This window comes from Elephantulus edwardii, unplaced genomic scaffold (genome assembly GCF_000299155.1).
Source record: "Elephantulus edwardii isolate Elephantulus edwardi_28Jun2011 unplaced genomic scaffold, EleEdw1.0 scaffold00058, whole genome shotgun sequence".
Taxonomy (NCBI): Eukaryota; Metazoa; Chordata; class Mammalia; order Macroscelidea; family Macroscelididae; genus Elephantulus; species Elephantulus edwardii.
Genome location: NW_006399808.1, coordinates 7,475,904 through 7,492,494, shown reverse-complemented (window position 1 = coordinate 7,492,494; position 16,591 = coordinate 7,475,904). Strand labels below are relative to the sequence as shown.

The 16,591-nt window shown below is 50.4% G+C and overlaps 1 protein-coding gene across 1 annotated transcript; it reads right to left on the bottom strand.

Annotated features, from left to right (window-relative positions):
• Nucleotides 1-227: 227 nt before the first annotated feature.
• Nucleotides 228-12,333, bottom strand: DUSP13 (dual specificity phosphatase 13). The gene is made up of 6 exons (XM_006887504.1): nt 12,247-12,333; nt 9,720-9,917; nt 8,640-8,725; nt 2,709-2,891; nt 979-1,199; nt 228-430 (listed from the first exon to the last, which is right to left on the bottom strand). Exons 1-6 carry the CDS (start codon nt 12,331-12,333, stop codon nt 228-230), a joined length of 978 nt encoding a protein of 325 aa, XP_006887566.1.
• Between the last annotated feature and the right edge of the window lie 4,258 nt (nt 12,334-16,591).

The following is a 16,591-nucleotide window of genomic DNA, read 5'->3' as shown; positions in this document are numbered from 1 at the left end:
TAAAGACAGACTGAAATCTCTTTTGCATAAAGAATCTCTGGATTGGGTCCGGAAAATCCCCCAGCTAATGGTCAGCACCCACCTATCCCTGCTTCCCTCTACGAAGCCCCCACACGCTAGTAACATCTCCAGATCACTGGGAGCAATGGAGGCTGCTGTTCCAGGGCCAGGTTGGTTGGCTCAGGCCTTGTTGGCCAGTGGATTGGGGCTCCTGGCTGCCCGATTGGTCAGAGTCGTCCTGTTTCCCTCCCCAGTCGGTTGTCCAGCACCTGAAGCTGCCGGAGGAAGCCCGAGTTGGGGCAGATGTCACGGTGGGCCTGCACCGTCTTGATGGCCTCCACCAGTGTCATGTTCTCATAGATCATGAGGAAGGCCAGGACCAGCGTGGCAGAGCGGCTCACCCCCATGGCGCAGTGAACCAGCACTCGGCCTGCGGGGACACAAAGCTGACATCAGCCACCATCCATCACCCACCCGCTTCGGGAACCACTCACACCTCCGGCCATCCTCCAGCACCTGTCACAGCAGCTGAGCCCAGAGATGAAGGACCAGCTCAAGGTCACACAAGAAGTCCATGGCACGTCTAAGGTTAGGAGCTTGGGTTCTCTTTTGTTCCTTTGCAACTCTGAGCTATTCTCCCAGGATTCCCTAGGTTTATATCAAATTGCAGGGGCTGCCCCACTACTCCCCCCCACATCTCTCTCCTGCCCCAAGGCCGCTGAGAGAAGAGTATACTTCCAGAACCTTTGGCTGGACCCCTGCCTAAAGCCCACCTGCCTGGCCTCTTGCTGAGGAATTGCTGGTGGCCACATTAGACCTTGCTTATGTTCGTGCTCATTGGTCACTGAAGGGGATGCTTCCATAGCTAGGTCAGTAGCTATTTCTCCCTGGAGTGGGAGAGCTGCTGAGGGACTCTGGCTCCAGCCACCCCAACCATGAGTGCCACTGGAGAGGTGAGTAGCCCTCGCCAGAGCTTACCTTGAGGAGTACTGAGCGCTGTTCGGATATAATGAGCGACAGGCAAAAAGTAGACACTGAGGTTGAAGAAGGGGTTATCATCCGCCTCGATGCCATAGTATTCCAAGGACATCCCACGGTAAAACTTGGCACCTGTGTCCACTTGAAACTTGCCCGCAGCAGCATTCACGACGTGGGTGACTCCCAGCTGGGTCAGCTTGCTCTTGTCCCGGGCCGCATACCTAGAGGGGAGAGGCCAGGAGGGATGACCCATGGCCATCGAGTTCATTCTCACACACAGTGACCTTGTAAGGTGAGAACTACCCCACAGGGTTTCTGAGGCTGTAAATCTTTATGGGAACAAATTGCCTCATTTTTCTCCCAAGTATGGCTTGGTGGATTCAAACCACTGACCTTTTGGTTGGCAGCCTGACTCTTATTAGACTGCACCACCAGGACAGGTTTAGAGAAAAATCACAGGATTAGTTCTAGCTTAGGCTGAGTTGGAACTTACCTCCTCTCCGCCCTCTGCCATCCCCTCCAAGGACAGAGGCTAGATCTAGTGAACCAACCTGGAAAAGAGGCTTAGAGCTTAAGATGCCCTTTAATACAGGGCAACTTTCCTGGAGCCGGTGCACCATGAACACCAAAAGCCTTACGTTATATGTGTGTACTGCCCCAAAATTATCCTTATGGGGACTTAACTAAAAAGCAAAGAATCTAAAACATGCTAAGGGCATACATACACAGAATCTAACAACATCTAAGAGCATGAAAATAGAAAGGAGGGAACCCAAGACAGACCATTAAGTATCATGAAATAGCTGATTATGTCTCTAAATGATGAAATACTATGTAACTACCAAGATGTAAAGGTGGTAAGGGCGATTATTATTAGGTTCTGCTGTCATGGGACAAAATATACAGTGTGATTCCAATGAAAATGTTGTCTATGTAATGTGGATTCCAAAAGCTGTTATAAAGTGGTACCATTTTAAAAAATAAGGCACATCTGTGTATAATGTATTTTTAAAGTTCAAGGATTTTATCTCAGAAGGTTATCTATGTATGGGGTAATTTATTGCTAGCAATAAATTGATCTCTATTTTATCAAGATTAAGGAAGCTTTAAAAGTCTATACCTATTGATCCATGTTTTCTAAATGTTAAGAAAGCTCTTGGAGAAAAAGACTCAACTCTGTTTTCTGTGCGTGCCTGCTGTTGGTCACACACACTGTGGAGGGGTAACTACGCTAACCCACAGCAGGTCCCCTCTGGTGGTTCTAGTTCACCAGCTGCTGTGTGAGAGGAAGATGGGTGATCTCCCCATGTGATTTGCAGCCTCTGAAGACTTCCTGGGGGATCAGCTGTGAGTCAGCTCCAACTCAGTGGCAATGAAAGAGATCTATGCTTTAGAGACCTCTTAATCCACGTGTCCCAGGAACCTCCTGAGGAAAACCAGAACATGGGGATTTCAGCCGCCAGGATAGAATTTCCCATAGGGAGAAAGGGTGTCTCGGGGACAAGTAATGTCTTATTTCTTGATGTGGGTGGAAAAATTGTGCACTTATGCCCTATGCACTTGGTTTCCAAATGAGCGTTGTAGGTCACAGTTGAAAATGACCATCATAAAGGAAAGAAGCATCTAGAAAGACATGGAGGGAGATGAAGAGGCGTGGCACCTCCATCCCCCCAAAGGCTCGAGGGTGCCAGTATAGGCTTTGCTCTCCTCTTCCTTTGAACCTAACTTACGCGTCTCCCAGGAAGAGGTTGGGCCAGACCTCATTGATGTGGGTCAGCGTGGTGGTCCGGTGGACCCACAGCAGCCGCTGCAATGAGGCCAGAGTAGGCGGTTGGTAGGGGGCCACTCGGACTCCGCCATGGATCTTGGGCCTCCGGAGGTCCTGCTTCTGCACTGCATCCATCCTGGAGGAGAGAGTGGGCATGGTGGTGGTGGGAGCAGGCCCACTGAAGGGTGATGCTCAGGTGTTTCTGGTGTTGCTGCCAGGCCCTCCGCTATTTCAGGTGAGGCTATCAATCATCTCAGCTGAGGCTGGAGCCTAGAACTGCCTGGGAGCAAGGGAACTATGTCTGCGGAGCTGGGCAGACTTCGGCCCTTTGCTGGGGTAATTGATGTCACAGACTAAGGCCTGGGAGCCCTTGGAGTTCTCTGTTAAGTCACTGGTCATTTGGGACATTGTATGGAGCCCCAGATAGGTTGTAGCCCTAAAGGACTCTGAGCCTGGACAGCTTGATTCAGCCTCCTCCTGCTCCATTTTCCAGGCCAGCCCTCGGGCCCTCGAGCCCTCCCTCCCCTTCCTGTTCTAGGTGCTTGGCCGGCTGGGTGAGGAGCATGGTACCATGGCCTAGCTTAAGGTTCAGACTTAGTTAGCATTGCCATACAGAAGGACTTAATGCCTTTTCTATCCCTGGTGTCTCACAAACTTTAGCCCATTTAACGTCTCCATCACGTGTGAGGCAGGCACAGTAATCTATTCAACAGAAGAGAAAACTGAGGGTGAAAGGGAGCTGTCTTAAGATTGTACATATATATAATATATATAGCTAATAACTGGCAAGGTTGGGGTTCAATCACACCCCCAAGTATTTGGGGACCATCCCTCTCCACAGGGGAACCTGGCAATGCTGGGTGGCACATCCGGAGGCCCGGGCATTTCCTCCTTACCCCCAGGACTGCAGGCCAGGCCTCCCCCCGGCGGGGTGGGTTGTGTCAGGAGTCAGCTGGCTGAGGCAATTCGAGGTCCTGCCGAGCTGGGGGGTCAGTGGCACCAGGATCTGGCCCTGGTGACGTGATGGGAAGGAGTGCCCATATTGGCCCACTGTCCCTGGTCCCCTCAAACAGTAGTAGCTAGGGAAGGTGCAAATTGGGATGAGTGCCTTTTCTTTTTGGTAAGGGGTGCCAGAAATGGGAATAGAGACAGGCACCCAGGAGGCCACGGGCTTGGCCAAGCTCACCCAGCGGGCACCTGGGGGGAAGGGCGGAAGTGAAGACCCAGCTTTGCCCCTCATCCCCCTCTGTGACCTCTCATGGCAGGCGAAGTGGCCTACCTAGGGCATGGTCTAGGTCTGGGAGAGAGCTGAACAGAGCTGGGACAGGTTCCGCTCAGAACACAAACGCTGTGAAGCGTTTAGAATTCTAAGGTCCACTCTCAGAACCTGCAGGGGGGTGGGGCCTGAGAGCAGGCCTAGGACCCTGTCTCTGCTTGCATCTCTTTGAGCTTGAAGGCTTGGCCCTGTAAACTCCTAAAGATGGGAGGCCCTTGGGGCAGTTTACAGGGAAGCAGCAGCGCCTGGCTCAGGTGAAGAGTCTACAATAATACATAAGTGGTACACTGTGCTCTCTCTGGGCCACAGCTTCCCATGGTCAGGCTCCACAACCTGGCCTCACCTGACGTTGAGGGTTATTACTTCATATGTGACCTCAGAATGAAAGTGCTGGTTAAACAATAGATAGTTGAAGAGTGGTGTATATGTGTTGGGGTAAGGGGAAACCCCAGGTTTGATGGGAGTCTAACTTATAGACTGATCTGGAGCAACCAGCTGGGGCTGCAATAGCCCAGGGTCAGCCAGCTGGGACTCAGACAACAGGAAGGTGGGCAAGTGGCTCGGCATGTTGAGCCTGGCATGGGGTAAGGCCGCCCTCTGGTGGCCATTTGGTGCCTCACGGCCCCACTGTGAGCTAACAGCCAGGTTACTGGCTCTAATGAGACAAAGCTGACCTCCGGAGGCACCTTCTGCAGGTTGTGGATTGAAGAGAAGTGTGTTGAGAGGTCAGGGTTTGCTTAGTGGTAAGGAGCTGCGCTGCCAACCCAAAGACACAAAGTTCGAACCCACCAGCTTCTCTGCAGGAGAAAGCTGGGCTGTCAATGCCCAAGGATTTACTGCCTCTGAAAAGCCTCTGGAGTGTCAGCTATGAGTCAGTTCTGACTCAACGGCACACGCACAACAGGCCATGTCCCAAGTTTCAGTCTCCTAGGAACCTCATGATGGACTAGAGAATGGGGCCTTTTTGTTGGAATTAAGGGCACCCCTTGCCAGACCCTAAAGGATTCCCCCACAGCTCAGTAAATGCCCAGCTGTTAACAGAGTGATGATCTGAATCCAGCAGTTGTTCCAAAAGGCTTGGCAATGTGCTCCCGTCAAGATTACAGTCTAGGGAATGTACCTTCAGGGCAGTTCTACTCTGCTGGAACCAACTGAGAGGTGCACAGTAGCGGCACCTGCCGGGTGTCACCCAGGACTCACCCTGGTGCTCACAGTCCACTGTCTGCTCTACCCCCTGCTCTGCTGAATGTAACCAGCCCATCCCAGAAGCTCCAGACACAGCTAGGGAGGGGGAGTTGGTGGCTACAGCAGACATTCCTGGTTTCTGACGCCCTCACACCTGGACAGCACGGCAGTCCCTCCTATGTTCCCTTGGCACAAGTAGGAGGTGAACAACAGGACCGGCATTCAGTGGAGCTGGGCTCCTCTCTTCCCTCACCTCTCCACATTCTGGCCTTGGGCTCCTGCCTGCCTCCTCCCCACTTCTCCCACCACAGCTGGCTAGGACTGTCCTGCTCTTGTGTCGCTGCAGTTTACAAGCTCAGCCCTTTGTTGTCATCTTTGTTGTTTCCCTCTATGTTGCTCCCCCCATTTTCTTGTCTCCCATCTTCTCACAAGAAGGTCATATTCCACTGCAGGTGAGCTGTTGCTGCTGCTGTTTTCCTGCACCATTGAATCAACTACAACTGACACTGATCTCCTAGACCTGAATCTTGCCCTATCCTCACCCCCTCGCCATCTCTACCATGGGGGGGTTTCCCTCTCTTCCTCTGACCCTGTGTCTTTCCCAGCATGATGTCCCTTCCAAGGACTGGCCCCTTTTGAAAACATACCCAAAGTAGGTGAGACCAAGTTTCACCACCCGTGCCTCCAGGTGCGCAGACAGGTGGAGTTCTCAGGTCTGTCCTGGGACCTACACAGTCTTCTCTGAGCCAGTGTCCTCACTCTGATTGAGGTAGGATGAGGAGGGGAAAGCACCCACCACAAGGTTCACCTCATGGGAGATGATGCTCAACAAATGTTTCATCCTACTGCAACTGTCATAACACGTTATGGCTCACATGGAGAAGAATGGGAATCTCAGGACACTTAATAGTGCTCATGTGAAATCTAGACCAAGAAGCTGTTAAGTGAACAAAGCAAAGGAACACTGTTGTTGTTGTTGTTGTTGTTGTTATGTGCCGTCGAGTTGCCTGCAACTCATAGCAACCCTATGTACAACAGCCCTAAACCCTGCTCTGTCCTGTGCCAATCTCACTATCTCAGACACGCCTACCCCGATTACCCCGGTCACTGAATCAATCTACCTCATAGAGGGTCTTTATCTCCTGCACTGTCCCTCTACCCTCCCAAGCAATCCTCCAAGGATTGGTCCCTCCTTGCAACATGTCCAAAGTATGTCAGATGAAGCTTCAGAATCCTTGCCTCCAAGGAGCAGCCTGGTTTAACCCTCTCTAGGTTGAACCTGTTCATTTTCTTAGCAGTCCATGGTATATTCAACACTCTTCTCCAACACCACAGCTCCAAGGCATCAATTCTTCTTCTATCCTCCATGGTTTAAAATTAAGAAAGTTGTGTGTCAGGGTTGTATCCTTTTTCCATACCTATTCAGTCTGTATGCTGAGCAAATTATTCAAAAACCTGGAGGCTATGAAGAATGTGGCATCAGGATTAGGAAGATTCATCAATAACTTTTGGTATGCAGATGATAAAACTTTGCTTCCTGAAAGTAAGGAGGACTTCCTGCAGAAGACCAATTACTTTAGCCTTCAATATGGATTGTGTCTCAATGTTACAAAAACAATAATTCTTACCACTGGACCAATAGATAACATCATAATAGGTAGAGAAAAAATTGAAACTCTCAGCAATTTCATCTTGCTTAGATCCACAATCAGTACACTTGGAACCAGCAGTCAGGAGCTAAGGAGACATAGTGCACTGGGAAAGTTTGCAATCAGGGACCTCTCCAAATTACTGAAGAGCAATGATGTTAGTTTGAGGACTAATGTGTGCCTAATTCATACCATGGTCTTTTTAATCACTTGCTATGCATCTGAGAGATGGACAATGAATAAGAATGACAGAAGAAAAATTGATGCCTTTGAACTGTGGTGTCTGAGAAGAATCCTTAAAATCCCATGGACTTTCAAAGAACAAACAGATACGTCTTGGAGAAGGTGAAGTTAGATTGCTCCTTGGAGGTAAGGATAGCAAAGCTTCATCTCCCATACTTTAGACATGTTTCTAAGAGAGGCTATTCCTGGGAGAAGGGCATCATGCTTGGAAAGGTGGAAGGTCAGTGAAAGAGAGGAAGAATCTCAGCCAGGTGGACTGACAATGACAGCAGCAATGGGGTCGAGTGTGTCAGAGATTGTGAGGTTGGCATAGGATATGACAGGTTTCAGATCTGTTGTTCATAGGGTCACTATGTGTTGTACTTAACTCAGTGACACCTAACAACAACTATTATTGTAATTTTTGTTGTTACTGTCACTTCTACAAGCCCCAGCTAAATCCTAGGAAGAAGGTCACTTCTCTAAGGTACAGTAAGGCTCAGTCTCCTATTTCTTCTAGTCTCTTGACATTTCAATCTCTCTCCAGAAATTATTCTTATTATTGTACCCCCCCCCCAAACACACTGCTGTTGAGTCAAGTCCAACTGAGAGCAACCTTCCATTGATTTCCAAGGCTGCAGATCTTTACAGGAGGAGACTACAGAGCAGCTGGTGGGTTTGAACCACTGACCTGTTGGTTAGCAGTAAGCCTCCAGGGCTCTTTAATTATTATAATTGTTGTTGATGTTGTTATGTGCTGTTGAGTCACCTGAAACTCATAGTGACCCTTTGTACAATAGCTCTGAAGCCTGCCCTGTCCTAAGCCAGTCTCACTCTGACACACCTACCCCCATAATACTCACCAATTATTAAGAATGTCCTATTTGATAAGAGATTGATTAGACATTGTAATAAATTAATCACATGAACCGGTGGCAATTAATGTCATAAAACAAGATGTCCACGAATGATTGTATGGAAAAAAATCAATATGATCTGTAAGCCTCCAAGCAAATAAAAAGAAGAACATACTGTTTGCCAGACACAGAGCTAGTGTTTATGTTTTCTAATTAAATCCTCCAAGTCCTTATGGAGTAGGGGATATTGTTGAGGTTGGGTACCATGAAGTTGATTTTCAACTCACAGCAACTCTGTGGTAGAGAAGCCTCATTCTCCTACAGAGCTGCTAGTGGGTTCAGATCTCCAGAAATGCATGGCCTTTGGGCTGACAGCACAGCTCCCTACGGACATACTATCTGAGCTTCCCAGGGGCCCTATAGGTGATATTATCATTCGGTTTTACAGGTGTTGAAACAGAGGTTCAGAGAGGTTAAGCAACATGCCCAAGGTCACACACGCCATGCCAAAACCATGTGGGAGCCAGGGTCCAAACCCATTTCTTGGCACCTCTGCTTCATTTATCTCAACCCTTATGTCTGGCCTGATTGGTCTCCCAGCCCTACTCACCCACACCCCATCCCAGACCCCGGCACGAGGGCCTGACCCTCATTATCCAGCATGCTTGCTGGCCCCAGACACGGGCACTCACCCACTGCAAGTGTATCTTGTCCAGACTGTGGTCTTCACTGATGGAGAGTTTGTGCTGCTGGCTTCCAGCCGCCTGTCTCTGCACACTTGACGCTGTTTCTATTTTTTGATTTGGGTTTAATTATAAAGCATGATATGCTACTCCCCCTTCTGACCACCTCCTACCCCCTGCCACTCCCAGCTCGCCCACAGGTCAGGTGGCAAGGTCAGTGCCAAGTCCAGGCAGGCCCTCTCCCTGCTGGGAGTCCAAGCTGCAGAGCAGGGGTCTGCCTGTGGGGCATGCGTTTGCTTACAGTGAGGCCAGGAAAAGAAGAACAAAAGAAAAGACTGTGAAAGCTCTTTTGACCTTGAAGAGTGATATAGCAAGGTCAGAAAGATGAAGCTAGGGCGGTCTTCAATGTGGGGGGACATGGGGCCGGAGATAGGCCCCTCAGAATCCCACAGCAAATTGGTAGCATCACCATCAGAGTACAGATTCAAGGCTCATCAGAGTCCCCTTAGGTGGGGACTCAGGATTATGGGTTGGCCCAGTCAACAAAAGAAGCAGAAGTAGACAAACAGACAAAAGTAAAAGTGAGGTACACAGCCGAACTTGAAATCCTGACACTGAGGCTGGAGGCCCAAGCCTGACTGCAGGGAGAAGCTGTGTGTCCATTAACGACTCTTATCCCCCAAAAGGGAGGGTGGGCAGGGTCCACTGTACACCTAGAGGCCAGAAAGATGGTGGGCAAGGTTCTTCCCACACTTGAGGTCAGTTAGAGACTTTGGATTGGGTTCTGTTAAAGTTATCTCTGACCCCTGGAGACCCTCCTCACACATCCCATCCCATCCCATCCCATCCCATGATGCTCCACACTTTCAGACCCTAGGAATGGACACATGGAGAGACAGAACTACAACCATCCCTATATTTCAGTCTCTGATGAACTTCTGTGAGCTAACGCCCAGCCCCATTAGGGGCTCCCTGAGCCCTGGGGAGAGTGAGGTAGGCAGCTGTGGTGGGGTGGGGGGTTGTCCTCATAATCCCCTCTTCCCATCTCTGTAACCCTGGTCACAGATCCTCAGGGCTTGGCTTGGAGGATGCCTCTCCCACCTGTGGGGCATGAAGGTAGCGGTTGAGAGGGGTGCAGGTGACAGGCAGATGGCAGCAACAGGCTGTAGGGCAGGCTCCACCCCAAGTTCTCTCCATCTTCCAGGCATCTGCCTGTTGCAGGGGCTCCAGCAACAACAGGAGGGCCAATGCCAGAGTAGCAAAGTGGTAGAGTCCCGTGGCAGAGAGTAAGGGCCAGTTCTAGGGAGAGATGAACTTCGTGTCACTACAGGCAGGTTAACTGAGGCCCAGGGCGCTATGGTGGTTTAGTGGTAAGGAGTTGTGCTGCCAACCCAAAGGTACATGGTTCAAATTCACAGGCTGCTATGTGGGGGAATGTTGTGCAATTTCCTTCCATTTGCCTCTGAAAACAACCAAGACCCAGACAGGAAGAGTTGCCACTAAAACCTAGCTTCTGCCTTAAGTCCCATGTGCAGGATCAAGTGCATGTAGGTGCTGGGGAATGATGAGGAGGCAGGTTTGGGGCTCAAATTCATGGAGAGAGATGACCTCTCCCCAAGACAACATTATTCCGAAGTCCCCAGCCCCAAGGCTGCATTGTACAACTCACAGGCTGTGCTCTATGCAACTTTTAGGGCCTCCAGTCACAGCCAACACTTGGCAAATAGTAGCCCCAGGAATTGTGCAATGATACAAGCCCTGTCTCACAGACTTCCCTAAAGTCAGCTGCCTCGTGGGCAAAGATGCTGAAGTCAGACACCAGGGTGTCTTAGGACTCAAGCCCTAGGAAGCAAGGGAATTGGGCATGATCAGGGATTGCTATGCTGCCAGGTACTGGAAAACTTGGCAGAGGCAGAGAGGAGACTGGGAACACGCCACTTCTGTCCTCCTTTGGCCCCATGCCCAGAGCTCCCTGTAACTGTCTCCCACACAGCTGGACCTCAAGCCTAATCCTACCTCCAGCTATAGCCCACTTTTCTTCTATCACACCCATCTTCTAATTCTAAACCTCGCTCCTATATCCTGCCTTAATCCCCTTTCCCAAGATGTTTATCCTTAGGCAACATGTGGAAAGAACTTGGTATTGCTAATGTGCCTGTTGTAATTGGGCTAACGGTGCATTCAGACAATATAGGAAGGGGTAGAGGGTGGAGATTCACCCCTTGAAGACCCTTGGGGCAAGAAGAGAGAAGTTCTTCCAGTTTTCAAAAGAATCCTAGGTCCATCTTGGTCTGGGCCAACCCAAAGGGGTCTGGCCTACAACCAACCCCCAATCAACAGTCACTGTGGGCCAGTGGGTGGTACACAGCCAAGGACAGGACTGAGGAGAGTAAGGCTAGATCTGGACGAGTACCAGCAGCTGGAAGGGGTGGGAGTGAAGCAGAGAGCCATCTGGAAGCCTCACCCTCAGCCACTGGGCCTCAAGGCTGGGCCTGGCAGTGGGGGAGGAGGGCAAGGGGCACTCTGAAGTTCCCTCAGGAGCCCCCACAGCCTCCACCCCAGGAAGACACATCTCTCTCTCCTCCCAGCTGACTTATAGGAAAGAAACTAAGGTTGAAAGAATTGAACCAGCACCTTGGTGACCATTTACAGTGGAGTATCCAAGGTAAGGGCAAGGCCTGGTGCTCTGCTTCCAAAGACCCACCAAGGGGAACCCTTTAGATCACAATGGTCGGCCTCCGTTGTGTGAGGAATGGGGGCTGACATGACGAACAAAAGCCGTACACGCCTGAGAAACCCACGTTCTCCTAAAGGGCGGTTGGGGACACTGAGGCCTCCAGCACGAGGGATCAGCGTGAGAGAGGGGTTTAGAATGTTGCTCTTTTGCACACCTGAAGGACCCTGTGGTTAGCTCCAGCACCCTGAACAGAGAGCAAGATGCGGTTCTCATAGACTAAAAGGAGAGTAACTGCAGGTGGGGCAGGGTGCTAAGGGGCTGTGCATGGATGTGCACTGCGCAGGTGCAGGAGAGATGGGCACCTGAGAGCACATCCGGGAACTTGGCCTCCTTCCTCTCAGGGGAGTAAATAGGGGAGCACGGCTAGGATGAGAATTGGCTAAGCCTGGAACTATAACCCCATTGTCATCAAATCAGTTCCAGTTCTCAGCAACCAAAGTTTCTTCCTGAGACTGCGGCTGGGTCTGGCTGAGTGGAGGTCATGTTTTGGCGCGAGGGCTGGAGCTGGGGGCGCGAGACAGGTAGTGATATTCAGGTGAACACTCAGCCTCTCTGAGGAGCTAGGGCAGGCCAGCTCCAGCTAAAGCAGGAAGGCCCCCACATGCTCCACCCCTATATGCTTTCCATCCCTTCCTTCCGAGGAGCTGTGGGAAAGAAATGCCCAAGTCAGGCTGGAGACTTTGGATGAGTGAAAGGAGCCCAGTACAGCGAGGAGCGGGTCTGGCGCCCTGAGCCCTCATTTCCAGCCACACACCCTGCCAGCCAGCCCCTGAACTGGTTCCACCGCATGGCCCCTACCCAGTCCTTTATCTCACTTCTCACTTCTAATTAAACCCAGCTTTGCCCACCCCCACCCCCCATTCTCCCACAAGCCCCCTGCTCAGCCCTCACCTGGCCCCTCAGCTCTGGCCTGCACCCTGCAACTGCTGGTCCAGGCGGCAGAGCTGGCGGAGGAAGCCTCGGTTGGGGAAGACCCATCGGTGCTGCCTCACAGTGATCACGGCCTGGCGCAGTGGTAGCCGATGGTGCAGCATGAGGTAGGCCAGGACCAGCGTGGCGGAGCGGCTCACGCCCACCACGCAGTGCACCAGGACCTTGGCTGAGAAAGACACCTCCGTGAACGCCCCTTCCCGGCCAGGGGGCCCTCCCAGGGCCGGGGGTGGGGACCCACCACGCTCTTTCCCTTGGCTGCCTTGGGCATACTCTGTAACCCCGGAAACGTCATTTAGGCTTTCTGGGCCTCAGTTTCCTGAGCTGTCACATGGGTAGACCAGCTGCTCCTGCTGACCTGTATCTCAGGCAATGCCACACCAACTCCCAGCGCAAGGAACACGGGGTAGCTAACAGTTCCTTAAAGCTGTCCTGGCCTCTGGCCTCAAGCCTTAGCATGTGCTATTCCAGCTTCCTGAGAAACTTTTGTCCTGCTCTTGCTCTAAGTTTTAGACGTTGGTCAGCCCTCAGTTGAAAGGTTGCTTCCTCACGTGAACTTCCCTGACCACCTCACGTTGTTGGCTGAGCCACAGAACAGCTCATCATTTTTGCATGTGGCTCAGTGAGTTAAGTCGTAGGGGAAAGTCCCACTGTGGACTGAGTGTCCCCATCTTTGCCTCTGCCTACACACACACTCACAGCAGTTCATGTTTACACACTTCTAACAGGCATGTAGCAGGTCCATGAAGCAAGGGCCCTCCCTGCCTTCTTTATGTAGGGATTGCCCATCCTAGCTCGGAGGCTGCACGGGGCAGACCCCAGGAAGCAGCTGGTGAATGAATGGATCACATCACTGAGGAAACTGAAGTTAAGAGTGGCAGGGTTGTCCAGGGTCTCGCAGGAAGGGGCACAAGAATGAAATCTAGTGTCCCTTGGGGGTCTTTGATTGCCCTTATTTTTTCCCTCTGGAAGTACTTGAGGGGCAGAAGCGAGACATCCATGTTTCACATGGGTTTCCCAAAGCCAAGTGATGCATAAAGGTTCTTTTGCTGTTTAGGAGACCCATCTTCCAGCGCGAGCCCCTTACTGTTCCTAATTTACAGAAAGCCTTATGTTAACATGACCTTGTATTCTGAGCAAGGCTTTTAAAAAACACCACCTGGCCTGTTTCAAAGCCAGAATGGGAGGACAATGATGTCCAAGGGGGAACTGGGCATCCCCCTGACTGAGCAGGGTGGACTCTGGGAGGAAGACCCCAAATCCTACCCCCTGGTGTGCTGAGGGCACGGTGGATAAAGTCAGCGGCTGATGAGAAGTAGATGCTGATGTCAAAGTCCGGGAGGTCGTGGGCGGGCACCCCCAGATAGCTCACAGAGCTGCCGTAGAAGTCAGGGCCACCCTGGCAATAGAGGCCTCCGTGAGCAGCATTCAGCACGTGGGTGATGCCCAGTTTCCACAGCTCGAAGCGGTTATTGGCAGTGGTCCTGGGAGGGGAGAAGGGAGTGGGTGCTGGCTGGGCCCCGGGTCCAGGAAGGAGGCATTGCCTGGACCCCTGCTTCAGAGGGACAGAACGCAGCAAGCTCAGTCACACTCCAATCCCCTCGGGTGGGAAAGCAGATAGTGCAGGGAGTTCTCTTCAGCACCCCCTTGTTTTTGAAGGTGACTGCTCATGTAGGAAGGAAAGGATTGCTTCAGCCCTGGGACCAGCCGCCCCTCCCTTCTGTCTCCTCCCACAAACATCCGGCCTCTCCTAGGGCCATCTCTAATCTGTGAATGCTAAGAGGCGACAACTTCCCTGATTTATTTTCATTCAGGCTCCACTCACGGGCCAGAGAAGAGACGATAGACTATGAGGGTGGGACTTCTGTCCAACCTACTTTATACCCTGAGTCACCATTCCCCAGCCCTCTAGTCCTGCTGCTCCCTGGTCAGTTGTCCCAGATAGGCTCAAAGACTTCAGGGGCCTCTGGGAAGCCGGCTTCTTTCAAAGTCCTTGCCTGATTCCACCCTCTGGTGGCCAAGCTTGGTCACTGCACCATCAATATAGCTCAAGGGTGGTCCTGGAAAGTTCCTCAGATGCTCCGAGCAGAACTATTTCTCCCAGTTCCCACCCCACCACAACCCTGCTAAAGAGCTAAGGATACTGTCTCCTCTGCCTCCCTTCACCAGCTTTCACTCACGCATCTCCTATGAAAAGGTTGGGCCAGACTTCATCCACTCGGCTGCAAGAGACCTTCCCCTCCCTCAAGAGCTCCTCCAACTCCAGGACACTAGAGCACGGTGCAGCCTTGGTGTCTCCCTCAAGCTTATGGAGCAAGGCCTCAGCCATGGACCAGCCCTCCACCCCTGTGCCTCAGAGCTCCCTCCTGCCTCTGCTCCCCTTCCCAGAGATTGGCAGCAACAGGTGGGACAGGACAGTGACTCAGCAAGTCACAAGGGCCTCCAGAGAGAACAGCACCTTTTCCTCCTCAAGTCAACCCCCTCCTGCCCCCAAACATTGTGAGAACCTGAAATCAAGGCTACTCTACCACTCTCAACCTTCATTTCCTCATTTGTAAATTCCACCACTCATCTGAAAGAACCGTTGTTGTTGTTGTTGTTCACTGTCGTCAGAAGTGACTGGTAACTGACCCTCCAGCAGGCTTTCAGAGGACAGTAATCACAGGAGAGGAGACTGCCTATCTTTCTCCCTTGAAGCAGCTGGTGTATTTGAATCGCGTGCCTTTGGGTTAGCAGCACAACTTCTTAACACTAACCACCAAACCTCCCTCAAATATCCATAGATAGTGTAAAGATAGAGGGTCACCATAAGTAATAAGACCCTCAAAAAGGTGACACAATGACGTCAATGCCCATGGCAGAGATCATGAAAATGGTGCAGGATAGGATCGGTTTCTGATCTCAGGAGTTATAGTTGACTTGATGGCACCTAATAGTTTACGATTCTAGGCCACCAGCTGTTCTGTGGTAGAAAGATGGACAATTTCCTCCTGTGTGATTAACTGCCTCTGAAAACCCACCAGAGGGTCCACTATGGGTGGGCTCTGGCTCTATGGTACTCAATAACAACAATTGGTAGCCTACTGGAAAGAAACTGCTGCAATCCCAAAGGCACATAGTTCAAATCCATCTGCAGGAGAAGGATGGACAATCTCCTCAAGTGCGATTTACTGTCTGTGGAAACACCCTGGAGGGTAAGCTATGGGTTGCTTCTGACTCAACAGTACACAACAAGAATAGTTATTTTTCACTCTACACAGACTCACTTAATTGGACTTAGCCTCACTGCACGGATTGCAGTCTAAGATTGTCTATTCTATTCTGGTCTGTTCTAGTTCATTAAAAATGCTGAGTACAACTGATAAAATAGTTATTTTACATTGTAAATGCTATTTCATTTTTTTCAAGTTTTTAAAAATTTATTTCCATTACATTACCAAGGAATAGGTAAATAATGTTAGGTAAATATTATATTATGACAGTGAATGTAAATTAAATATTGTTTAATATTGAATAATTCAGGACGCATCAAAAGAAGATGGAAGGAGTAAATAGAGTCACTGTTCTAGACAAAATTGGCTGACAGAATTTCTGAAACAACATATGACCAAGAGGCAATGGTGATGGAGTAGAAAGTTTAAACTGCTCTGAAGGAATTGGCAAAGAAGTAGCTCCCCGGAATTGATGGGATACCAAATGACACATTTCAACAAATAGACACTGCCCTCACCAGGTTGTGCCAAGAAATGTAGGACAAACCACCTGGCCAATTGACTGGGAAAGATCCATATTTATTTCCATTCCAAAGAAAGATGATCCAACAAAATGTGGAAATTATCAAGCAATGTCACTAACATCACACACAAGCAAAATTCTGCTGAAGATTACCCAGAAAAAAACTGCAACAGTATATCAACAGAGAACTACCAGTAATACAAGTTGGATTTAGAAGAGGTCATGGAACTAGAGAAATTAATAGCCAAAGTCAGATGAATCTTGGCAGAAAGCAAAGAGTACCAGAGACATGTCTATCCGTGTTTCATGGACTATGCAAAGGCATTTGACTATGTGGATCACAACAAATTGTGGCTAACTTTGAGGAGAATGGGAATCCCGAACACTTGATTGTGCTGATGCGAAACCGATACTTGAACCAAGAAGAAGTCATCAGAACAGAGCAGGAATCACTGCATGGTTCAAAATCAGGAAAGGAGTGGGTCAGGGATGCATCCTGTCTCCATACCTTTTCAATCTATGTGCAGAACAGATCATTCAGGAGGCTGGTCTTTATGAGGAGGAATGTGAT

Excerpts from the sequence above, each read along its gene's own strand:
- DUSP13 (XM_006887504.1), bottom strand. The coding sequence starts at position 12,333 with ATGGGTCTTCCCCAACCGAGGCTTCCTCCGCCAGCTCTGCCGCCTGGA. Across the intron at positions 2,892-8,639 it reads ACCACAGTCTGGACAAGATA|CTCCTCCAGGATGGATGCAG; the intron begins CACTTGCAGTGG and ends CATGCCCACTCT. Across the intron at positions 431-978 it reads AGCGCTCAGTACTCCTCAAG|GCCGAGTGCTGGTTCACTGC; the intron begins GTAAGCTCTGGC and ends GTGTCCCCGCAG.